At 38.1% G+C, this 23,693-nt stretch overlaps 1 protein-coding gene across 10 annotated transcripts in view; it reads right to left on the reverse strand.

Moving 5' to 3' along the window:
* The window catches only part of TANC2 (tetratricopeptide repeat, ankyrin repeat and coiled-coil containing 2), a 361,571-nt gene that overhangs the window by 64,003 nt on the left and 273,875 nt on the right, over window positions 1-23,693 (reverse strand). For all 10 annotated transcript variants that reach the window (XM_019466615.2, XM_019466614.2, XM_019466612.2 and 7 more), the window contains 3 exons: window positions 21,589-21,820; window positions 8,870-9,036; window positions 5,165-5,772 (listed from right to left, as the gene is read on the reverse strand). In XM_019466615.2, coding sequence (XP_019322160.1) covers window positions 5,165-5,772; window positions 8,870-9,036; window positions 21,589-21,820 — 1,007 coding nt within the window. The remainder of the gene's footprint in view (window positions 1-5,164; window positions 5,773-8,869; window positions 9,037-21,588; window positions 21,821-23,693) is intronic.

Genomic DNA, 23,693 nt, shown 5'->3' on the forward strand with positions numbered 1-23,693 from the left:
TCTTGTACCAAAGTCAAACAATATAGGGGAGTATAAGTCCTTCTGTGTTTTCTTTAGTTGACTCTTCTGCATGCCTGCCAACTCATAAAATAATGCTCTCTCTCCATCTTCTCATAAGCAGAACTATTTCTCTGTATATTTAATAACTTAGCAAACTTCACATGAGTTTTTATGGCAGTAAGAATGACTACTAGGTTTTTCCAAACTGATTTTTGGAAATTTAGAAAAGGAAAAAAAATGTTATTGCTGTCCATCCTCAAAGGCACAAGAGCTTTAAAGGTGGGAACAGTTTGCCTATTTGCCTAATAGATGTGAGTCCCATGATTTATGCTGAGAGAAAAGAAATTTGTAAAGCTGAAGGACATTCATGCAATTGGCAAACTGGATATATTCCAAGATATACATTAGATTTCATCTAATTTCTCCCTTGCATTAAATCACAAAACCATGACCTTCAGTCACTAGAATAATACTTCAGATAGGAGTTCCACATTTAGTCTTGATGCCAATAGGGAGTTAGAAACTGGATTAGACAACACGGAAAAAAATTATTGGAAAATTAGGCAAATATCCAATAATATATCCTTGAAATCTCTTCATGGAAACTACATTCAAACCATAACAGAAGAATTCAGAAGACTGAATTCCCCTTAGTGACAGAAAAGAATTAGAAGTGAAGCAGATGTAGACCCAGAATGGAGATTAGAGAGTTAATATTTCCAGGCAGGTAGATCACCTCCTGATAGTCAAGTGCTGGTAGATGTTTGGTACACCACCTTTTTCCTTGTTTGAACTCTTCCAAACCCCTCCTAAGGGCTGATTTATTCCCGGACCTTTTTTTTTTTTTTCTTCCTTCCAATGATCCATCACTTTGCTGAATTCTTCCCTAATGCTTCTAGAAAGCACAGAGCCCATTCCCACTTTGAGGGGTTGTTGTGGGAGCCTGCAACGGCTATCAGTAGTAATCTAGAGTTTGTGTTTCAGTGATGGCAAGGTTGAATGTCATCCTGCCTGGAGGCTCATGTTTGGATTAAAACAAACAAATAAACAACATCACCATAACCGTTTATGGTTATCTCAGGCCGTGTATTCTATAAGAAGCCAGGCTGTGCAGGTCCTCCGCACAGAGTTAGTTTTCCTTTTTAGGGAGAATGCTTTCTTTTTTAACTTAGGCACATTGATTCTTCTCCGACACTCTGCTTTGTGGCACAGATTTTGGAGCATCAGGTCTCCAATGTGTAATTCATGGACTAACATGACCAAAACGATGAGGACAATCTTAACAGACCACGTATTATAAGACATCAACTCTGGTCACAAAGAATTAAGTAAATACTCAACTATACCCACAAGGAATAGGTAGGATTTGTGCAGCCCTTCCCCTTTTTTACCTGCCATAAAAATTATTTCTCTTAGTTTGAGGAAATCAGGTTAACCCAAATTAGGCTCCCAAATCATAACCTCATTAGGTTGTATCAGCTCAGTACTCAAAAAAGTTCACAAGCATCATGTGTTTTATTAAAAAAGTTAAAAATACTGAATCTTCTAATCTTGATATAAAAATCTTACATATATATTCCTATACATATGTATATATGTAAACATTGATCTGTGAGCTGTTCCTGTGGAATGGGAGGCTAGATACTGTGAAGACAGAGATGGTGAAGAAAGGAACCAGAAAAAGAAAGGGTATTCATGCAGGGCTAGCCTAACGCTGTGCAGAAATGTTAAGCAGCACAAGGCCAGCAGCCCCCAACTGTTTACTCTCCCAGCCTCAAATGTCAACGATCAAAGTCATTAATAGGTTAGATAACAAAGACTGATGACTTCTTTTCTCAAACGCCTTACTTTAAATGCACAAGTTGCTTCAAATGGGTTTGCTATCTCCCTCTTATTAGAATAGCAGAGATCCATTTATAAGATTAGTGAGTTAATCTGATATCTCAGTGCCCATGGGAATAAAATATAAAATGGATTAATTTCAGGATATGACAGTGATGAATAGTGGGAAATGGAAAGCTAGAATAAGGTGGTGAGGTCTGAGGTTTGTGAGGGCTTCAAGAGGCATACTTTCATACAGAATGCAAGTCTAAAATCTTAGAAGTTCTGATGTGATAAAAGATTTTTCACTCTGCTTACAGTTGGATACACACACACACCCATCCTGTTACCAAGTTGAGAAAGGACATCTATAACTCATCTTCCTGTGACGGTTGTATGTTTATGCAACATGAGGTTATTCCCTCTGGGATGTCAGTTATCTGCCCTGATCCTGGGACAACAGGCTGTCTGATACTTAAAATAAGGAAAACTCTATCTTGGCTGTAGCACTGACCTTTGGCTCTATTTCCTCTTTCCAGTACATCCTCAGATTACTGACTCTCTTCAACTTAGCAGAAGTACCTCTGTGGGTGGCCTATTTCTGACGAGGATCAACTACTTTTTGGCTTCACAATACAATATTCTCATCTGTGTCTAATTCCCTAATAAGGTCGGCAAGTTCAGGGCGAACGAGTGAGTGTTGAAAACCCAGGAAAATGGACTAGGAAAAACAGAGATGTTCTGTTGCCTCTGAGAGTTCTCCCTACACTGAGACAGGCATGTCGGCACTGGCTTATGTAATGTGATTTCAGAGGCACAGAGTTGGTCTCTCTGGTCTACTGAAATACATGAGATGCTCTAGAGAGAAACTAGGGAGAAACTGGAGAGCAGAGGGGGAATGTACGGGAAGTAGAGGCTGAAGGCCACAAAGACAAACCCTGCTTTGAAAGAGTCCTGTTAATCAGACTTGCCTGAAACGGAAAGCAATTACAGTCAGTTTCTTTGAAAGGCCAGCTTGGGCTTTGCCAATAGCATTAAATTCTTAGTGAATTTCCATCTCATTGACCCAGGGGGCCTCAAGCTCTAAGATCAATACTTTAGTAACAAAGCTGGTGCCAGACAGTGCTGGGTAGAAGGCTGAATTCCAACTGAAATGAAATGTAAGGAAGCTTTTTTGATAACTCCTGGTCCTACTATTTTACTCTTTCTGCCATTAAGTGATATATGATGATCCCTCAGCAGCTCTGAGTGTTATTTCATCACCAGGGAACAGACTACATAGCGTCTGAAGTTAGAAGTGTTTGCTTGTCCCAGTGTATCAGCTGGTTGCCAAAATGCTTCTAGTTAATAAATCATGTTGAGAAGGTAATCCTGGAAAGTCATGATATGGCAGCAACAAACCATATTTTCTCCTTTGGGAGCCCCTAAGGGTTTCACCTGTTGTAAGGATACGGTTGATTCAGTAGAAACCTGGCTGCCTTGGACCTCAGCTTTCAATTCTTTGAGATGTTCCAAGAAGAGAGGGAGCAGATCAACTAGCAAAGTTCTCTGGAAACTGGTTTCAAAGTCTTCATTAGGCAATTCCAGATTGGTCTCTTTTTCTTAAATATGTGGTTGCCAACTCTGTGTATTAAGCGTCATGGCAGTACTAGTGGGATTTACAATAAAACACTCTTGGGAATGCCATACAATTCATAGAAGAGACTCAGACTCAGTGGGGTTTTTTTTTTGTTTGTTTGTTTTATCTTTTTGCTTTTTCTTTGGTTTTTGTTTTTTTTTAAATCTTGTGCCCCTGAATGCTAACAGCAGAAGACTACTTACTGCTGCCTATCCAATTAGCCACAGGATTTAGTTGAGGGTCTATTACTGCAAAGAGATGGGAGGAAAAAGAACATTCCTTAAACACTTTCTTCATACTCTGTACTATTCTAGGTATTACATGACCTCACTTAATTCTCAACAACTTTACGAATTATTATCTCTTTTACATAGATAAGAAAATTGTCTCAGAAACATAAAACTCTCTAAAGGTCACAGTCCCTAGAAGAAATTTATATGCAGGTAATGACTCAAAAATCCATGTTCTTTCCACTATGGCTTGTTTCTTTAAAAGTTTCCCTCTCAGGAAAATACCACAAAATCTACTGCCTGGCTTAATATCTTCATCAGAATCTGGAACTAATTTTCTAATGAATTGGCATGAAGTAGGCCAAGCAGCATGCCCACAAGCACAGTTGTGTGTAGTCAGGCCGGGTGAAGAACATGCCAGGAGAGAAATAAAACCCCAGCATGGTCAGAGTTGAGTCTCTCTGGTGAGTCATGGACAGAGGCACAGGCAAATTTGGTCCCTCTTCTTTTTAGCCAGAATATACTCTGCATCTGCCAGCTATGTTATTGGTGTCTTCTTTGTTTCCAGGAAGTCAGGGATAGATCTGCTTTTGAAAACTTTATTAAAGGAATAAGTCTTTTAAAAAGGTTAGCGTGGAGGAGTAGAAAGCACTGCCCACTAGGATGCTAGAGATCTAGTTCTACCCAAGGGAATGGGAAACAGTTTCATACCTGGTCTGGGTTGTTGAGCTGAGAACGATTATTAAGTCAGGGTCAGGCTCATCAGGAAAGAGTGCTGGGGATGCGTGGATGCAGGGCAGGGGAGTGGTGGCACATACCATATATTTGCCATGCTTTCTCTAGTCCTTCCTCCTTTCCCCCCACCTATTAACTCGATGACCTCCAGCACTGATTCAGCATCTTAAGGCCTTTGTAGTAAAATGCGGACGGACAATGGCACCTTATTCATCTAAAGGTAGAGCAGCTGGACCAGCTGATCTCTTCAGGTCTGTTTCAGCTGTGAGGTTTAAGATTCCATTTTCCAGCACAAATCTTAGCATGGGCTGGGCTTTAATGGGGTCATTCACTGGTGGCTTTGACAATGGTATGGCTTTTAAAAGTGTAATCGTGATTTTAAAATGATTCTGCTCTAAGTCAAAGAGATGAACAATATACCAATTCTTTTCTTCATATCTGAAGAACACTAAGGAAGTGTGTTAAATGGCTAAATTAATTATAGCCTGGGTCCACTAGCACAGAGAAAATTATTTACAAATATACAGGAATTTAGGGGAGCATTCTAAATATCTATGCAGATTTTGTGTCTTAAAAGTAACATTGTGAGGAAATAAATTAGTTAACCTCATTACAACCTGGTCTGGAGAAGAAACGGAGATGATGTTTCCTCTGTGTGAAATGTTCAATGAAGAACACTTCTCACTGCTTTCAATACCCATGCTCCATGCAATAAATACAAAATAGGCTCAGAATTGCTTATTACAGGTCTATGGCTTACCTGGGATCACAGAGAAATTTGGTTTTCTCTCCTTCTTCTCTCCAGATAAGCCATTCTCGAAAAGAAGGATGTACAAACATACGAGTCATGTCTCTGCGCTTGATTAGGAACATGGAGAGGTTCTCCATTCTCTGCTGAAAATCCTCCCATTCTAGGGTGCCTTCAATGCTACCAGCATTGATGGCCTGGAAGATATGTTCATCAGTCAGTGGGTGCAGGGAGGCCACTGCCACATTCAGGAGAGGCATCACCCGGTCAAAGGAAGACTGGGTTGGGAACTTCATATTGCACTGGAGTAAATAAACCTCAGAGAGTGAAACAGGAACTACTTTGTAGCTAGAGCTCTTTAACACTAGATAGCCTTTCTCTATGAGGTCAAATGTGAGTTTCAGGTATAGATAGGACCCTTGACTGAGGGTCTTGAGATGAGAACTGAGTTTGCCAAATGTAGTATTGTCCATTTTGCCATTAAGTGAAATGTTATTCTGGATCTCTGAGCTGCTGTGTATCCGGTGCAGGATGTAAGCCTGCAGGTCCTGGTCTATGGCTTCATTCTCTTCTAGTCGATCCAAAAAAATCCTATGGAAAGGCAGCAGCTTGGTAATTTCCTAAAACAGATGGAGAGAGAGAGAGAGAGACAGAAAGACCTTCAGTTTCCCCTAACTCTTGTGATCAATTTTGAGGTCCACAAATTTATTCTAAACTTCTGAGTGGCCAAAGAGGGAAATACGATCAAGTATTAGTATCCACAGATTAAAACAAATTAGTTGCACAGAAGCGACATAATTTTTCCTAATATTGAGACTTGAGATAATTTTTTATGGGTCTTCATAAAGGGTACTTTAGGAGTGATTCAATGGCCAATATTCTACATAACACTCCTAAAATAAATAGAAAATGGAGTGCCACATAACTCTTTTGCTTTAATTTTTCTCAGTGTAAACCATGGCATAATGTAAAGTACAATTCAGTAAGAGAAATGTCTAAGGACTCAGAGAACTCCATATAAACACGTACCTTTCTAACCTTCCTAATAAGATGACTACATATTAACGAAGGCTTTCTGGATATGCCTTACCCCAAAGGAATACTTTTAATAAGCTTGGTACCTTGGTGCTCTGCTTGGAAATTATACTGGGGAAAGGTTGTAGGGCTTTGTGGTGACTCATGCTCTGGGTTCCATCTTTTCTTATCTGTGTACAGACTTTGGTCCTGTAAGTATCCACTTTCTTGTTCTGCATCAATTTCTTCTCCTACACTGGGTCATACAGACAAATGACACCTCAATTCCTCCCTCCGGCTACTGTCCTATATCTCTGTTCCCATTTTTAGCAAAACTTCCCTGGAGAGTTTTCCCTACTTCCTAACTCTCATTCCTCCTTCCCATTCTGTCTTGCGAGCAGACCCCAACCACATCACTTCACTCAAATGGTTCTTGTCAAGGTTACATGTAATCTTCACCTTGCCAAACTCAATAACCATGTTTCGGGGCTCACCTTGCTCAGCCTCTCAGTAGTGTTTCACAGAGCTGGTCACGCCTTTTGAGTCACTTTCTGCAGCTTGCTTCCGTAGCATGCCCCCCTCATTTTCCTCTTAGCACACCGGCCACTCCTACCAGCCTTTCCTGGCTCCTCTTTCATTGCACCCAGGGCTTGGGTCTCCACTCCTTTCTCCTATTTAGCCACCCTCACTCCCTACAATAGTTCTTTGGTCCCATGGTCCTAAATATCATCTACTTGTGGGTGAGGCCTAACCTTGTGTTTCCGGCTTAGTCCTCTCCTCTGAGCTCTCATCGTATACCTATGTCTACTCAACATTTACACTTGGATGTTGTGTAGACAAACCTAATGTGACCAAATCAGAACTAGTGCATTTCCCCCCCACCACAAAACCTTCCCATGTCAATAAATGACCCTATCACCAAATCACAGGAGGTCTCTGGGATCTTTCTCTTTTCCTCATACCGGCATTTACCCAATTGCTTACTGAAAACCTGTGATTCATTTTTGAATCTTCTCTCTTGCTCACCTCCACACTCAGCTCATCATTAAGTCCTTTTGATTCCCTTCATAGTCAAAGTATGACCACTTCACAGGGTCCCCACCATTACCACCCTCATCTCAGCCACCATCACCTTTCACCTACACTACTGCTCCTATTCTTAATCCCCTACATTTTATTATCTATGTAGCCAGCAACCAAAGAAATCTTTTAAAAAGGTAAATTAGATCTCATCATTTTGCCAGGCTCCTTGGAGAGGGCCTTCCCATTGCTCTATCTAAAATAACTATCACCCTCATTTATCCTTACCCTATTTTATCTGCCTTCGTAACACCAAAACTACCTAAAATTTTAATTTTAATTTTTTACTTAGTTTTTGTTTGTATTCCTCACTAGAATAAAAGCTAAAAGGTAGGGACATTGCCTGTATTGTTCACCGCTGTATCTTCAGTTCCTAGAAAATGCCCGCCACACTTGAAGTTAAGAAATACGTGTGGAAATAATGAATGATCACATATGAGGGTTCTTCTTTCGTAAGACCTATGAATGATTTCACTGTCAGAGCCGAATGAAAGTAAGAAAATTCTTGGTTGAAGTGAATGAAGTATCTGGGAAGTTATTACAGGTGTTGATTTATGAGGACACTGAAATTTTGACTTTGTAGATTAACATATAGAGTACTTTTCCTGGTCTTTGGTATAACTGAAAGGTTAAAGTCATCTGCTCATCAGGTCATACTTAAAATGTCTTTTGAGATTGCTTTAGTAAAGCTAATTGGTCAGTATGTAGGAATACTCCTAGTCCCTGGGAGAAGGGAAATGGAGGGAGCTAAGACTGTTTTCTGTACACTAGTAATTTTTACAAGTGGTTTGTATCAAAATAGTGGGATAGGTGTATAATATGTGAGATTTTGATGTTCATCAAGAGGCAATGGTTAGGCAAAAAAAAAAAAAAAAAGGCTAGAAACTCTGTTCTAAACTAAGTATGAATATGTAAAGAGTGGGAGATACTAACTCAGCTACAAAGAAAATGGAAGAGAAGGTGGAGTCATTTATCCTTAGCCTGCGTGTCTTTACAGGCTCAGATCCATATTCCTAGTCCTTCTTCCAGGCCATTAAATGATCAGTGAGTGAGGAGGGAAGGTAAAAAAGATTAAAAAAAATCTTATGTTTCAGTGGTAGTAATTTTAATCTAAAGCCTTAAGTCTGCCAATATTTCTTAGAGGAAGGCATACACCTTCATGCTACAGAAAAGTTGTTCAAGTAGAAGCAGAGGGAAGAAGGAGAAAATCTGACTCTAGATGGCAGACTGAACTGGGTTTTGCATGGCATCACACGATAAAAAAAAAAAAAGGTAAAACAAAAGTCAAACAGTAAATTAGAGTGAGGGATTCTATTTGCATTGCTATCCTCAGGACAAAGTAGAAAATAGACTTTCTTTTCATGTTATTTTGAGGGACACTTTATCTAGAGCAATGGGAACAGGAATCTGAGCAAGAGAGTCATATACACAGAATGCTCTCTCTAGATCATTGTATCTCTTACTCTCAAAATAGACTCTTTGGGAATTATTCTTTCTAGTGCTCCAGGACATGACAGGGGCTTAGAAAGACTCATCAGTAAGGGAACAAGGATCTAGAACTTTTTCTGTTTAAGCACTCTCCAAGAGAAATTATTTATGGTCCCAAAACAATCAAACACATACCTGTAAACTGGTCCTAACTGTTACAATTAGTTTGAGCCAAGACGGAAATTTTCCAATCATTTTACTCAGAAATGACACAATTGTGTCCCCATAATCCGGTTTGTGAAATTCTGCTTCATTTAATCCATCAATTAAGATGACGAAATCTTCATCTGGGATTTTTCTCTCTGAGACAGAAAGAAACAGATTACTTAATAATTACCAAGCAGATAACTGAGTTCTTTTTGGGTATTTGATCACGTGTCTGTTTGGGAAAAAAAGATTAGAAAAGATGTCTCCTGTGTTTACTAAATGCTTAGAGTACATAAGTTATTATAAAGACAAAGAATAATTCATTTAGTGAATTCATTCTGTTTTTACCAGGGGTAAAAGTTTTGTTCCATATGTAATACATGAAGTCCAGGTATCATCATCATCATTTCCCTCATGTTATCAGTTGTGAAACAGACTGAACTACATTTGTGAAAATTTGAACATTTGTGAAAATTTGAACATGGAAACTCATTTTTCTCTCATACTTGAAAAAGCTGAAAAGAATTTGCTTCCCCTTCTGCCCCCACCTCATCTAATAGCAGTGAAGAGAATACAATCACATGTTCCTTTGGGAATTTCCAAAAGAAAAAAAAAAAAGAAAAAAACCGTTTAATGTGAAGTCCAAAGCAGTATATATGACTTCATGTGAATGTGCAGTGGAAGTAAGGGTGGTAGACCAGAGAAAAGGAATCCCAGCCAGTACACAGATTTTAACCAGGCAGGCTGGATCCCAAGATCTTATAGAACTAGCAGCTTCCGGGGCACCTGGGTGGCTCAGTCGGTTGAGCGTCTGGCTTCGGCTCAGGTCATGATCTCACCGTTTGTGAGTTCGAGCCCCGCGTTGGGCTCTGTGCTGACAGCTCGGAGCCTGGAGCCTGTTTCAGATTCTGTGTCTCCCTCTCTCTCTGCTCCTCCCCTGCTCGTGCTCTGTTTCTCTCTCTCTCAAAAATAAAAAAACATTAAAAAAAAATTAAAAAAAAAAAACAAAAAAGAACTAGCAGCTTCCTAGACTATACCTAAGCAGATTCACGAAGACCAGACCCTTGTGTGTGATGTTCCTAGGAGGGAGGAGTCATGTGGGAAAGACAAATACCTGTCACTTTTGTATTCAGTTCCCTCCTGGACTCTACCCTCTCCTAAACTGACAAAATCAGTTTAGCTTTAGGGCTAGGCTGTAGAAAAAGGCTTGGTGAGTTTTTAGGCTTTCACTCTCACTAAATGCTTAGTAAATCTTGATCTATAATGAACAAATTAGAGATTAGCAAAACCCCAGGTTGGGGCGCCTGGGTGGCTCGGTTGGTTAAGTGTCCAACTCTGGAATGCTGTGTGAGTTCAAGCCCAGCCTTGGGCTCTGTGCTGCTGGTGCAGAGCCTGCTTGGGATTCTCTTTCTCCTTCTCTGTCTCTCCCCACCATGTGTGCGCGCTCTCTCAAAGTTAATAAACTAAAAAACCTTCAGAAAACCCAGGTGAATGTACACATTAGTACAAATGAATTAGGGGTAATAAGCAAAAGTTACTACATTTGACACTTAAACAACATGGCTTTGAACTGTGAGGGTCTACTTACATTTTTAAAAACGAATGTGGATTTTTAAAAACCAATTTAGTACAGCACTGTAAATTTGTTTTCTCTTCATTATGATTTTCTTTAAAAAAATGTTTATTTATTTTGAGAGAGAGCATGAGTGTGGGACGGGCAAAGAGAGAGGGAGACAGAGAATCCCAAGCAGGCTCCATGCTATCAGCACAGAGCCTGATGTGGGGCTCCATCCTATGAACCATGAGATCATGATCTGAGCCAAAATCAAGAGTTGGGACGCTTAACCGACTGAGTCACCCAGGTGCTCCCCCTTATGATTTTCTTAGCTTTTTTCCAGTAGCTTACTTTATTGTAAGACTACATTATATAGGGGCGCCTGGGTGGCTCAGTTGGCTGAGCATCCGACTTTGACTTGAGTCATGATCTCGTGGTTTGTGGGTTTGAGCTCCACATTGGGCTTGCTGTTGTCAGCACAGGGCCCACTTTAGATCCTCTGTCCCCTTCTCTCACTGCCCCTCCCCCGCTTGCTCTCTCTAAATTAAAAAACAAATTATATAATACATATACCATACAGAATGTGTGTTAATTGTTATCGGTAAGGCTTCGGGTCCACAGTAGGCTATTATCAGTTAAGTTTTTGGGGGAATCACAAGTTATACGCAGATTTTCAACTCTGTGGGGGTCACCACCTCTAACCTCTGGGTTGTTCAAGGGTCAAGTGTGGTGAGTAGGACTTGACAGGCTCTGAAGGCAGGAAAGTAGGGGGAAGAAAGAAGTCACTGGATACCTGAAGTGAAAAACTGGTTATACCTGAGGAGGAAAAGCAGGAAGTTGGGGACAAAAGGAAAAGTCTGTGGGTTTCTGTATAAGATTGGCTCTTTTAAAGGAGTCAAGACCAATTGAAAATACATATTTTGGTTCTCTATTTGAAAATATGCAGATTTTTTTTCATGACTAATAAAACTTTATTTTTTCCCCAAAGTACAAGCTTTATATTTACAGGAATTTAATTTCAACATCCTAAGAAATATAATATAAGTCAGTTCTCAAATTATGAAGAGTTTTAACTATTACTTTTATCTGGTGACCTTTTAGGAAATGAACTATGGATTCCAGCTTTATTAACAATGATTATTCATGAAATGGCATCCTAGATGACGTAGTACTGAGAAAAAACATTATTCCTGTAGGGAATCTAAAGAATTAAGGAAGAGAAAAAGGTTGCTTGGAACTAATGGATTGACCCACAAAACTGGGGACTCTTAGCATTCTTGATTTTGTGGACCACGGCACCCTTATGCATAATTTTGTCTTAATGTCCCTAGAGGAAATTTCTTATCATACAGCTGCTTGGCAGCTGTAATAGATCTGTTCCCTGTTACTGAGCACCATCACCCTGCCCGACCAGGTGGCGTGCTGGAGCCATCCTGGACTGGCCTGGGACAGCCCACTGCAGTATTTTCAAGAGCTCGTTGTCAAGAAGCCGGTAGCCTGAAATTGGCCGAGGTGGGAATATTTATTTGCAGAGTGGAAACCGGCAAATGTTACAAGCCCTCCTTCCCCAGCTGGCTGTTAAAATTTTACCAGCACACCATTGCCTCTACCACTCCAATTACACCTCCTTTAACTTCACCCAGATTTCTTCCTAAGAAAGCCATGATTTTCCAGGGGAGGAAAAGGCTGGTGATAATGCATCTGCTGAGATTTTTCTTTGGGAAAAACATTTCAGATGCATTCTTAAGCATAAAGATCAAGAATATACTCTCAATTATGATATGGACATTTTAATGAATGAAATAATTCAAATGCTAATAAAATGAAATTTTCATTTGCATAAGTTTCTAGATTATGTTATTCATCTCATGAGCAGACAATGTATGATTTCTTTTTTTAAAAAAAGGCGGAAAAAAGGAAATGTGTGCCCTACTTAAGATAATGATTTGTTCTAAATCTTGGCTATTTTTTTTTTCTTTTTTTGAGATTTGCTTCCTTGAAGTGGTTACTTAGAAATTATCTATTAATATAGGAGATATGAAGTGTCAAAAATATTTCATCTGTTAAGAAATAAGGGCATCACATTTATCTAAGATTACATTTTTTAGGATTCAGAATAAGTGCAAAGGATTTCCAAATGGTACTAACATTGTAAAAACAATGAGAAGTACTCCTAAAAGATTTTTCAGTTATAAATTTAAGAGATGAGGCTTTAATGATCTGTAGACTTTAACTCTCAAATGCAACCAGCCTTACAAGAATGCTTCTGCATGCTCATTTTCAAACTTCTGTAGGTTATTTTTATTTATTTATTTATTTATTTATTTATTTATTTATTTATTTAATTTTGTTTATTTATTTTGAGACAGTGCATGTGTGAGGGAGGGGCAGGGAAAGAGGGAGAGAGAGAATCCTAAGCAGGCTCTGTGTTGCCAGCACAGAGCCCAATGTGGGGGCTCAGTCCCACAGACTGCAAGATCATGACTGGAGCCAAAATCAAGAGTCGTATGCCCAACCAAGTGACATCCAGGCACCCCTCTGTAGGTTAAATACATAGTCTATATCATCAGTAGCTATAAAGATTTATAGACAAGTGAAAATTAAAAAAATAACTGGGAACCAACAAAGGATTGCTACTACTTATTTATTAGTAATAATATTATTATTTTTTTAAGCTTTTTTATTTTGAGGGAGAGAGAGAGAGAGCGCGCACAAGTGAGAGTGGGGGAGGGGCAGAGAGAGGGGGAGAGAGAATCCCAAGCAGGCTCTGTACTGTCAGTGCAGAGCCCGATGCAGGGATGTGGGGCTTGAACTCACAAACTATGAGATCATGATCTGAACTGGAATCAAGAGTCAGATAATTAACTGACTGAGCCACCCAGGTGCCCCTATTATTATTTTTTTTTAAAGTAAGCTCTATGCCCAATGTGGGGCTTGAACTCACCACCTCAAAGATCAAGAGTTGCATGCTCTACTGATTGAGGTAGCCAGGCGCCCTGCCATGTGAAAACATTTAAAGTGCAACTACCATTTACTATCACCATTTATTCATGGCACAAAAATATTTTAATATTAAAAAACAGGAAAGACATAATATTTACATACACATATATACCAAACTATATTTATATTTACATCCACACAAATTCTAGGCTATTTCTATTTTTTTATTTTGTAGTGGACTAATGGAAACTTCAAATCGACTGGTGCTTAGGAGCCACTGTTCTAGCTGACATGTCCCTGGAAAAGCTTCTTGGAAAAGCTTCTAAGCCCTTTAACCTTTGTTTTTTATTGCCTTGTAAAACACATATTCACCAAGGATTCTCCACTGCCCTCACTTACATGTACACTTAAATGCAGGAACTGATGTCCTTAGCAGCCCCATTCTAAGACTGCCTGCGTATCTGAGGGAAACAAGAATTACAGAGACTGCAAGAGAAGAGACAGTAGCCAGTACTGAAGTCAGAACTAAATCCTAATGCATGGGATTTTATTACTGGTATATTGTATGGGAATTATCAAAAGTGAAAAAATAAGGCTCATAGCAGACATTTTCATTCAGAAAAGCTGCACATTACATATGAATTACCTTCCTTTCAGTTATGATAAATTAGTATCTCCTTTCATTGCATATTGGTGGCTGAAGCAAAAGCTCACCAGGAGACTTCAAAACTTTTCCATTTGCTTTGTATGTATGTATATATGTATGTTTGTATGTATGTATGTATGTGTTTTAGTCACCACACTTGTAGAATCTTAAAGTATCGTGAAAATACTGACTCATTTTTTTAAAGAAAAATGTACAATTTGAAACCTGGCTTTTGAATCTAAACTGGAAATGTTTTCCACTGAACTTTCCTGGAAGGAAAACTTCAGGTACCTTTAAAAAATTCTCTTAGGGGTCCCTGAATGGTGCAGTTGGTTAAGCGTCTGACTCTTGATCTCGGCTCAGGTAATGATTTTGCAGTTTGTGAGTTCAGGCCCTGCATAGGGCTGTGTGCTGATGGTGTGAAGCCTGCTTGGGATTCTGTCTCTCCTTCTCTCTGCCCCTCCCCTGCTTGTGCTCTCTCTCTCTCTCTCTCTCTCTCAAATAAATATTAAAAAAATTTTAAATTCTCTATCTTAAAAGTTACTGTGATAAACTATATACAGTTAATTGCAAAGGTCTTAATTGTACACTTTGATCAATTTTGACAAATATATACACCCATGTAACTAACATCTCAATCAAAATATAGAACATTTCCCTCACTCCAGAAAATTCCCTTAGGTTCCTTCATAGTCAATCCTCAACAGGCAATCACTCTTCTATCGCTATACATTTGCTTCCTTTGTTTACCATGTTTTTGAGATTCATCTACATTGCTGAGTGTATTATTAGTTTGTTCCTTTTCAACATTATGAAATAGTCCATGGAATGAATATACTACAATTTGTTTATCCATTCTTCTGTTGATGGACATTTGGGTTGTATCCCATTTTCGACGACTATGAAAAAAGCTGCTATGAACATCCCTGTACAAGTCTTTTTGTAGACCTAAGTTTTCATTTCTTTTGGGGAAATACATAGGAATAGAATTTCTTGGTCATAAAGTAGATTTATATTTAACTTTATAAGGAACTGCCAAATAGTTTTCCAAAGTAGTTGTACCATTTTATACTCCCACAAGCAATGTGTGAGAGTTCCACCTGCTTATCATCCTCACCAACATTTGATGTTCAACTTAAATTTTAACTACTCTAGTGGGAGTAAAGTGGTGTCTCATTGTGATTTTAATTTGCATTTTCCTGATGACTAATGATGTTAAACACCTTTTCATGTGCTTGTAGGCACATCTGTATATCTTCTTTTGTGAAGTATCTAAATCTTTTGTTCATTAGGATTATGTTGAATCTACAGACCAGTTTGGGGAAAAATTCCAATCTACAAACATGGTATACTTTTTCTATTTACTAAATTCTTTAATTTCACTCGGCAAGGTTTTGCAGCTTTCACTGTGGGGGTCTTATACAGCTGTTACATTTATTCTTAAGTGTTTTGATGCTGCAGAAAAAGTTATTTGTTCCAGTTATCTACTGCTGTATCAGACAACTAGGGGTTAGTTACATGGCTGTGGGCTGAAATCATCTGGAACAAAACCTCACATGTCAGGGCTAGAATTACTTGATGTCTGAAACAGTCAACTAGAACACTTATATATGGCCTCTCATGTGGTTTTCACTTCTTTACTTCTCACATGACAATGGAATCCTCCAAACAAGATGGAAGCTGCATGGGCATTTATGACCCAGGCTCAAGATGTCACATAGCATTACTTTGTAGTATTCTGTTTGTTGAAGCCGTCATAAGCCTGCTAAGATTCAAGGGGAGGACACACAGACCCCCCAACTCTGGATGGAAGGAATGTCAAAGAATTTGCAGCCATGTTTTAAAACTACCACACTACTTTAGAAGTTTCAGTTTTCAACTTTTTCCTGCTAGTATAAAAATACAAGAGATATATGCATATTGACCTGATAGCCTGAAGTTCTATATTTATTATTAGTTCAAGTTGGCTTAATTTTTCTTTTGTAGATTCCTTAGAATATTCTAGGTAAAAAAAATCTTCAAATAAAGACAGATTTATTTCTTCCTTTCCAATCTTTACTACCTGCTTGTTTGCTTTCTTATTATGGTAGCTTGGGCTACCAGTGGAATGGTGAATGTTAAATGCAAGTGGTATGAGTGAGGGAACATTCTTGTCTTGCTCTGGATATTAGAGGGAAAGTATTTAACATTTCATTGTTAGCTGTATGTTTTTTGGAGTTTTCTTTTTTTTTTTTTTTAACGTTTTATTTATTTTTGAGACAGAGAGAGACAGAGCATGAACGGGGGAGGGGCAGAGAGAGAGGGAGACACAGAATCTGAAACAGGCTCCAGGCTCTGAGCAGTCAGCACAGAGCCGGACATGGGGCTTGAACTCACGGACAGTGAGATCGTGACCTGAGCCGAAGTCAGACGCTTAACCGACCGAGCCACCCAGGTGCCCCGAGGAGTTTTCTTTATTAGACTAAGTTTTCTTCTATTCCTCAGAAAGTTCTTATCATTAATTGTAATATTTGATCAAATGCTTTACTGCATTTATTGAGAAGATTATATATATACATATGTATTTTACATACACATATTTATATAAAGACATATAGATTTTCTCATTTATTCTGTTAATATGATGAATTACACTATGTTAAACTAACATTGCATGTCTGATCAAGTAGAATTAATTGATTTGCTATTAAATTTTTCAGGATGTTGCTATTATGATCATGAGGAATACTGGTCCGAATTTCTCTTCTTCCAAGATCTGTACCTTATTTTGGTTTCAGTATTATACTTGTCTAACAAAATGAGAAATGTTCCCTTCTCTATTTTTCTGAAAACATTTGTGTATGATTGATATTATTTCTTAAATATTGAAAACAATTCATCAGTGAAACCATATGAGCCTGTAGTATTTTTGTTGAAGATTTTTTTTTCTTTTAAATTACAAATTAAGGGGCGCCTGGGTGGCTCAGTCTGTTAAGCGTCCGACTTCAGCTCAGGTCATCATTGCACGGTTCATGAGTTCTAGCCCTGCATCGGGCTCTGTGCTGACAGCTCAGAGCCTGGAGCCTGCTTCAGATTCTGTGTCTCCCTCTCTCTCTGCCCCTCCCTTGCTCACACTCTGTCTCTCAAAAATAAATAAATGTTAAAATTTTTTTTTTAATTACAAATTAAATTGACTAGATAAAGCTATTCAGATTTTCTATTTCTTCTTGAGTCACTTTTGGTAAGCTATATTTTTTGGAGACTTTGTCCAGCTTATGTCATTGAATTTATGTTATAAAGGTCTTCATACTAATTCCTTATTTTTCTTTTAATGTCTTATAGGAACTGTAGTGCTATCTCCTCTTTTATTCCTGATGTTAATTTGAGTTTTTCTTTTCTCATTTCCATGATAAGTCTTGCTAGTGGTTTACTCACTTTAAATGTTAAATTTTTTCTATTTATTGATGTCTATTCTTGTTTTTATTATTTTCTTCTTTCTGCTTACTCTGGGTTTATTTTCCTCATTTTTTTAGTTTATTAACTCAGAAAGTTAGATGGTGATTTTATATTACTCATTTTGAAATATTTTATAATTTCCTTTGTGGTTTCTTCTTTGTCTCAAAGATTATTTGGAAGTATGTTGTTAAATTTCTAAATATTTGAGGATTTTATTTTTATTGATTTCTTATTTAGTTCCATTATCTCAGATGATATTTTCCATAAGATTTTAATTTCCTGAAATCTTCAGACTTGGTTTTATGGCCCAGAATATGGTCCTTGTGCACTTGAGAAGAATGTATATTCTGTAGTTACTGGGTAGTAGTCTATAAATTGCGAGTGTATCAGGTTGGTTGATAGTGTTATTTAAATCTTCTATATATTTACTTTTTATCTGCTTCTTCTAACACTTACTGAGAGGTGTTAAAATCTCCAGCTATGATTATTTGCCTGTTTATCTCTTCAGTTCTATCAGTTTTCGACTCGTGTATTTTTTTAACTTAAAATTTTTATTTTGAAATAATTCTTTTCATACAAATATTTACTATTGAAGTGCAGTTGATACACAATGTTATATTCATTTCAGGGGTACAACATGGCAATTTGACAATGATTCACATAATTTGAGCCTCTGTTATTCGGTATATACACACTTAGGATTATTTTTATCTTCCCAGGGAATTGGTCCTTTTATGTTTATCATATGCCCCTCTGGTAACACTACTTGTCTTGAAGTCTACTCAGCCTCACATTAATATAACACTCCAGTTTTCTTATGCTCTGTGGTTACAAGGTATATATTTTTCTATCCTTTTAATCTGCGTCTTTGTATTTAGATGACCTCTCTTATAGCATATTGTTGGGTCTTGCTTTTTATTTGGTCTGAAAGTTTCTGCCTTTTAATAGAAATGCTCAGTCCATTTAAACTTAATGTGATTATTGTATGATTGATTTTAAGTCTATCATCTTTTTAAAAACATTTAATTTGGTTTTTTTTGCTCTCAGGTCTACAACATAATGATTCGGTATCTGTGTACACTGTAAAATGATAATCACAAGTCTAGCGAACATCTATCACCTTACACAATTACAAACTTTTCTGTGGTGAGAACTTTTAAGATTCACTCTCTTTGCAAGTTTCAAATATGCAATACAGTATAATTACTATAGTCACCATGCTGTATATTACATCTCCATGACTTATTAATTTTATAATTGGAAGTTTGTATATTTTGATCCCATTCTTCCATTTCTCATACCCCGCCCTCCATGTCTGGCAACGACCAACCTGTTTTCTGTATCCATGAGATGGTTTTTTTTTTTTTTTGTTTTGGTTTTTTTTTTTAGATTCCACAGATAAATGAGATCATATAGTATTTTTCTTTCTCTGCTTGACTTAATGCTTCTTTTTGTAGCAGCCTAACACAACACTCATTTTATTATCTTATGTTTTTATTTTTCAAAAATTTTAATTAAAAACATTTTTAACTTAAGTACAGTTGACACACAATGCTACGTTAGTTTCAGGTATGTAACAGAGACAGTTCAGTTTCTCCATACATTATGCTATCCTCACCACCAGTGTAGCTACCATCTGTCACCGTACAACACTTTTATGGTATCACTGACTGTATTCTCTATGCTATGTCTTTTATTACCTCTCATTACATCTTTCAAAAAAATTTTTTATTCTCTTTCCTGCCTTTAAGTTAATAAAATAATTTTTAGTATTTCATTTATTTTATAAATTGTGTTTCTAGCTATTGATCATGATGGGGATTTTGTTTTAAAAGAACATGGGAATTAGGTAGAATAATTAAATTCACTTAGAATAGTATTTATCAATAAGGGTATCTAAAGCTGTTTCTGGAGACCTATGTGAGCAGCGAATATATCCAGAAGCAAAATTAAAACATGTTAGTCATGGTTGAGACTCCAGAGCTGAGTCTGCAAGCATTTGGATCTTCTCCTTGAATCAGCCTAGGATGCAGGTCCGTGTTATCACTGTCCTTCCATCAAGGCACTCGGTATTGTGAGCAATTTCTATGTTCACTCATTTGTTCAAACTTTATTTCCTGAAATGACTACTATGTTCAAGGTGAGATAACCACTACGAAAGATAAAAGATGTATGAGCAAAGGTTCCTAATTTCAGTAGTATAAAATTTAGTTAAAGGGATAGGACAAGTAAACAAATAACTAATTCTTATAAAGCACAAAGTATAGTATTTGACATATAGTTCTGTAAAAGTTAGTAATAAAATTTTAAATTCTTATTATGCATATAACAATGTGTTAAGTATCATAAATTAGAAATAAAAAAACCCCTAATGTCAATTTGGAAGGATGCTGTATATAGGGTGACAGGTGGATCAGCAAGCATTTTATGAATGAAGCAGCATTTAAGCTGGTTGTTGAAAGACAGGTAGAATTTTGACAGAGGTGTAAGCAGAAGGCATAACAAGAAAAGGAAACAATGAGCAAATGTATGAAGGCAGGAAAATGTCGGTGAGTGTTTAAGAACTGGTGAATATTTTACATTTTAAACACAGGATTAATACAGATAAGAGTATATAGTAAGGCTGGAAAGTGGGTTGGATCCATGCCATTGAGTACTTTAAATGCTAGACTAAGAAGCTGGAAGTTAATTCATTAGGCAACAGGGAGTCATTGGAGGTTTCTGAACAGGGAAATTGAGTGATGAAAGTAAAACCTGATGAAGATTTATTTGGAAGCAGTATATAAAGTCCAGAAGACCGCCGAGGGTGGGGCTGAGCTTCCCCACCAGATATGTCACAAAGGGGTTAGAGGTTAGAGGTGTGCTTAAAAATGAATCCTTTTAGCCCTCAAGGTACTGGGGGCTTGGCATAGCTGTAACTTCAAGGCCTTTCATGTCTAGCCATAAGGAGTTGTGAATTTTTTATCCTAGTATGCGATACAAATTTTTATAATTTTCTGTGCTATGATGTGAAAGAAGCACTAAACCAAAAAACTAGAGAAGACCAGGAAGGTAGTAATCGATATGATGCTGTGAGCAAAGGTCATTGAATGGCCTTTGGGTTCACAATGGCAGGAATGAATATGAGATTGATGGATGTAAGAAACATCATGAAGGTGCAATTAGCAGGATGTAGACTAATTGTACAGAAAATATGCTTCAAAATATCTGTGGAGAAATTCCAAGGTTTAAAAAAGTCTGGGGTATAGAGAAGCTAACAGGTAGGAGAGGTATAGACAGGTCATCAGAGTTGAGAAGTCTGAAACTCTGATACCCAAGTAACTAGTATGGAGACTGAAATAACTGAAGATGGCAGCCAGGAGAACGGAAACTACGGTCACTTTTTCTTATTGAGTACCTCTGAAACCCTCAAGAAAGATGTAAAAGTCTCTCGGGGATAAACAGGATTGCTCAGGAACCTCATGCTCACTCAAGTCCTTTCCTCTGGCTTCCAGCACTGACAAAAAATTGTTAAAGGGATGGGGCAGACAAGGGTGAAGGAGATGCCGGCACGTACGCCATGGTGGACACTGGGGCTGCAGAGGAAAAGGGGAGGAGAGGCATGAGAGGGAGACGGATTCCATTTCATACTTTCCCCCACTTCTTAAAAATATCTTCAATGCCTTCTAAATAGTTTTAATGGAAAGTTGATTTGTAGTACACACACACAGTTGTGAGACCATGGATGCCATTTCATTCTACCTCAACTGTGAAGTAATAAAAAAAATACCAAACATAAAGATGAGGAGGTTTCTAACCACACAAACTCCACAGCACTGAGCTGGAGTCATGGCTTTACCGATTTTTTGAATTCTACAGAAAGGACTAGAAGCTCTACTATGTTTAGTGCAAGGAAAATGTATTCTTTTTGGAAATGAGAATCTTTATAAAGAAAGGAGGGAGTAGCATTTCCCATAGGAATTTTTATTTTTTCAAGAAAAATCTTTTATTTGTTAACTGTATCCTGTGGGACATCAGCTATGGAACATTCGGTTTTGGCAATGTAATAAAAATAGTCATTTCTATGACACACTCTAGGTGAACTTGGGCTCCAAAGCTTCCACCTTTCACCTTCTTTGCCTTCTGTACCTTTGTGGAGATTCTCCAGGGGCTCCAGGACTCCCCTCCGGAAGGAGGCCATGGGGTCTTGAACACAGGACCGAAGGCTCAGCATGCTCTGTAAATGAGGCTCCCGAAGAAGCTGCTCCCGATAGGCTGCCAGCTGAGGTGAGCGGCAGAGCAGCGCAGCAACATTGTGGACAAATTCTGGTACCAGGCAGGTGTAGGCATTATCTGCTTGGCAATAGTGATAGGCAACCACCTACAACAGAAGGATGAGAATACAAATAAATAGGTTTACTGGGAACAAGAGCCATGGTTATTGTATGATCATTCTAGAACACTGTCTTCTGTCTCCCTGTTCCTCAACTTTTTCAAGTGAAAACAAAGGCTGCTATCTTAGAAACTGCCCGATTTATCTAAGATCAGAAATCTGATACAATATTTCTATTGTATACATATATCATAATTCACAATTAAAATTTATAAATGCAAACTGAGTTTTGGATTAGAAGATTCCTTTGCAGGATGTGGGTTTTGGATTATAAGAGATAGGAAATAAGACTGAGAATAAAGATTTACATTAATCTCTCTAATAGGTACTGAGCACGGAACAGTAAAGGAAAAAGTCCAATCTTGTAACAAAGCATTAGGAATAAAATAATCACAGGAAAACCATGTTAATCTCAATAACCACATATACTTATTAAGTCCTTACTTTTTAAAATGTGCTTTATTTTTAAATAAAAATTTTTTTTTAACATTTATTTATTTTTGAGACAGAGAGAGACAGAGCATGAACGGGGGAGGGTCAGAGAGAGAGGGAGACACAGAATCTGAAACAGGCTCCAGGCTCTGAGCAGTCAGCACAGAGCCCGATGCGGGGCTCGAACTCACATACCGCGAGATCGTGACCTGAGCCGGAGTCGGACGCTTAACCGACTGAGCCACGCAGGCGCCCCAAAATTAATGTGCTTTATAAATAGCTTTATAAAAAATAATTCAGATTTAAGAATTAACATTAAATATTTTCTAGCATCCAGAGACAATCAGAATTAGATGAGAGGAAAAAAGAAAGGAGCGAGAGTTTTGTTAGATGCAGGTCTTAAATTCAAAGAACTTTAGAAAATGTGTGAGTCTTAATATCATCCAGGATCTAGGCTGTCTGGCTGGAACCTGGTTTTCACCTCTAGGGTGTTTTTTTGGTCAGAATTTGCACAGAGCTCACTCCATACCTCCTGGTTGTTTTCTTTGCCTCAAGACCAAGTGCAGAGAGTGTTTTTTTTTTTTTTTTTTAAATGTATTTTTTAATGTTTATTTCTTTTTGAACGAGAGAGAGCGAGAGAGTGAGCGCAAGTTGGGAGGGGCAGAGAGAGGGAGACACAGAATCTGAAGCAGCTTCCAGGCTCTGAGCTGTCAGCACAGATCCTGACACAGGGCTCGAACCCATGAACTGCGAGATCATGACCTGAGCTGAAGTTGGACGCTCAACCAAATGAGCCACCCAGGTGTACCAAGGGTGGTTTTAATCTACAGCACTCTGTTGACTCAGTACTACTCACAAAAGTGATGGGACTGAGGAGGTAACAAGAAATTGGCAGGGGAGATTTAGCCTGAATATATGGAAAGTACTCAGCATGTTGCTCAGCACAAAGTAGGTGCACACTGATGTTAGCTGATGCTGCCATCATCATCAGCATCATCGCCCTCCTCCTCCTCTCCATCATCATCATCATCATCATCATCATCAAGATTCTGTATAGTCTCTCTTTTTTTTAGCTACTGGCTTTGCGTCTTTAGGCAGCTGAAAATTGCCCTAGGAGATATAGATATACCACTGGGACTTCAGTTCTTCTATCATTTCTCAGAGAACAATCATCCATTAAAGTGTTCAATTCTGAAAAGGCTCCTGACCTATAGGTATGGTCACCTTTAACAAATACTAGAAATGTCACTTAAAAAAAACCCTGAAATCCTTCTCATTAAGCATACACACAAAACCTTAATATGGGGAGATGTTACTATACACATAAGACTGACGATAGGAATTGCTTCTGAGTGAAGCAATGATATCTGAACACAATATTGAACTGGAAATAAGAAGTTATATTCTAAAAATCTCCACTCTTTTCTTC

The sequence above is a fragment of the Panthera pardus genome, unplaced genomic scaffold (genome assembly GCF_024362965.1).
Source record: "Panthera pardus isolate Hobbes unplaced genomic scaffold, ASM2436296v1 HiC_scaffold_3, whole genome shotgun sequence".
Classification (NCBI taxonomy): Eukaryota; Metazoa; Chordata; class Mammalia; order Carnivora; family Felidae; genus Panthera; species Panthera pardus.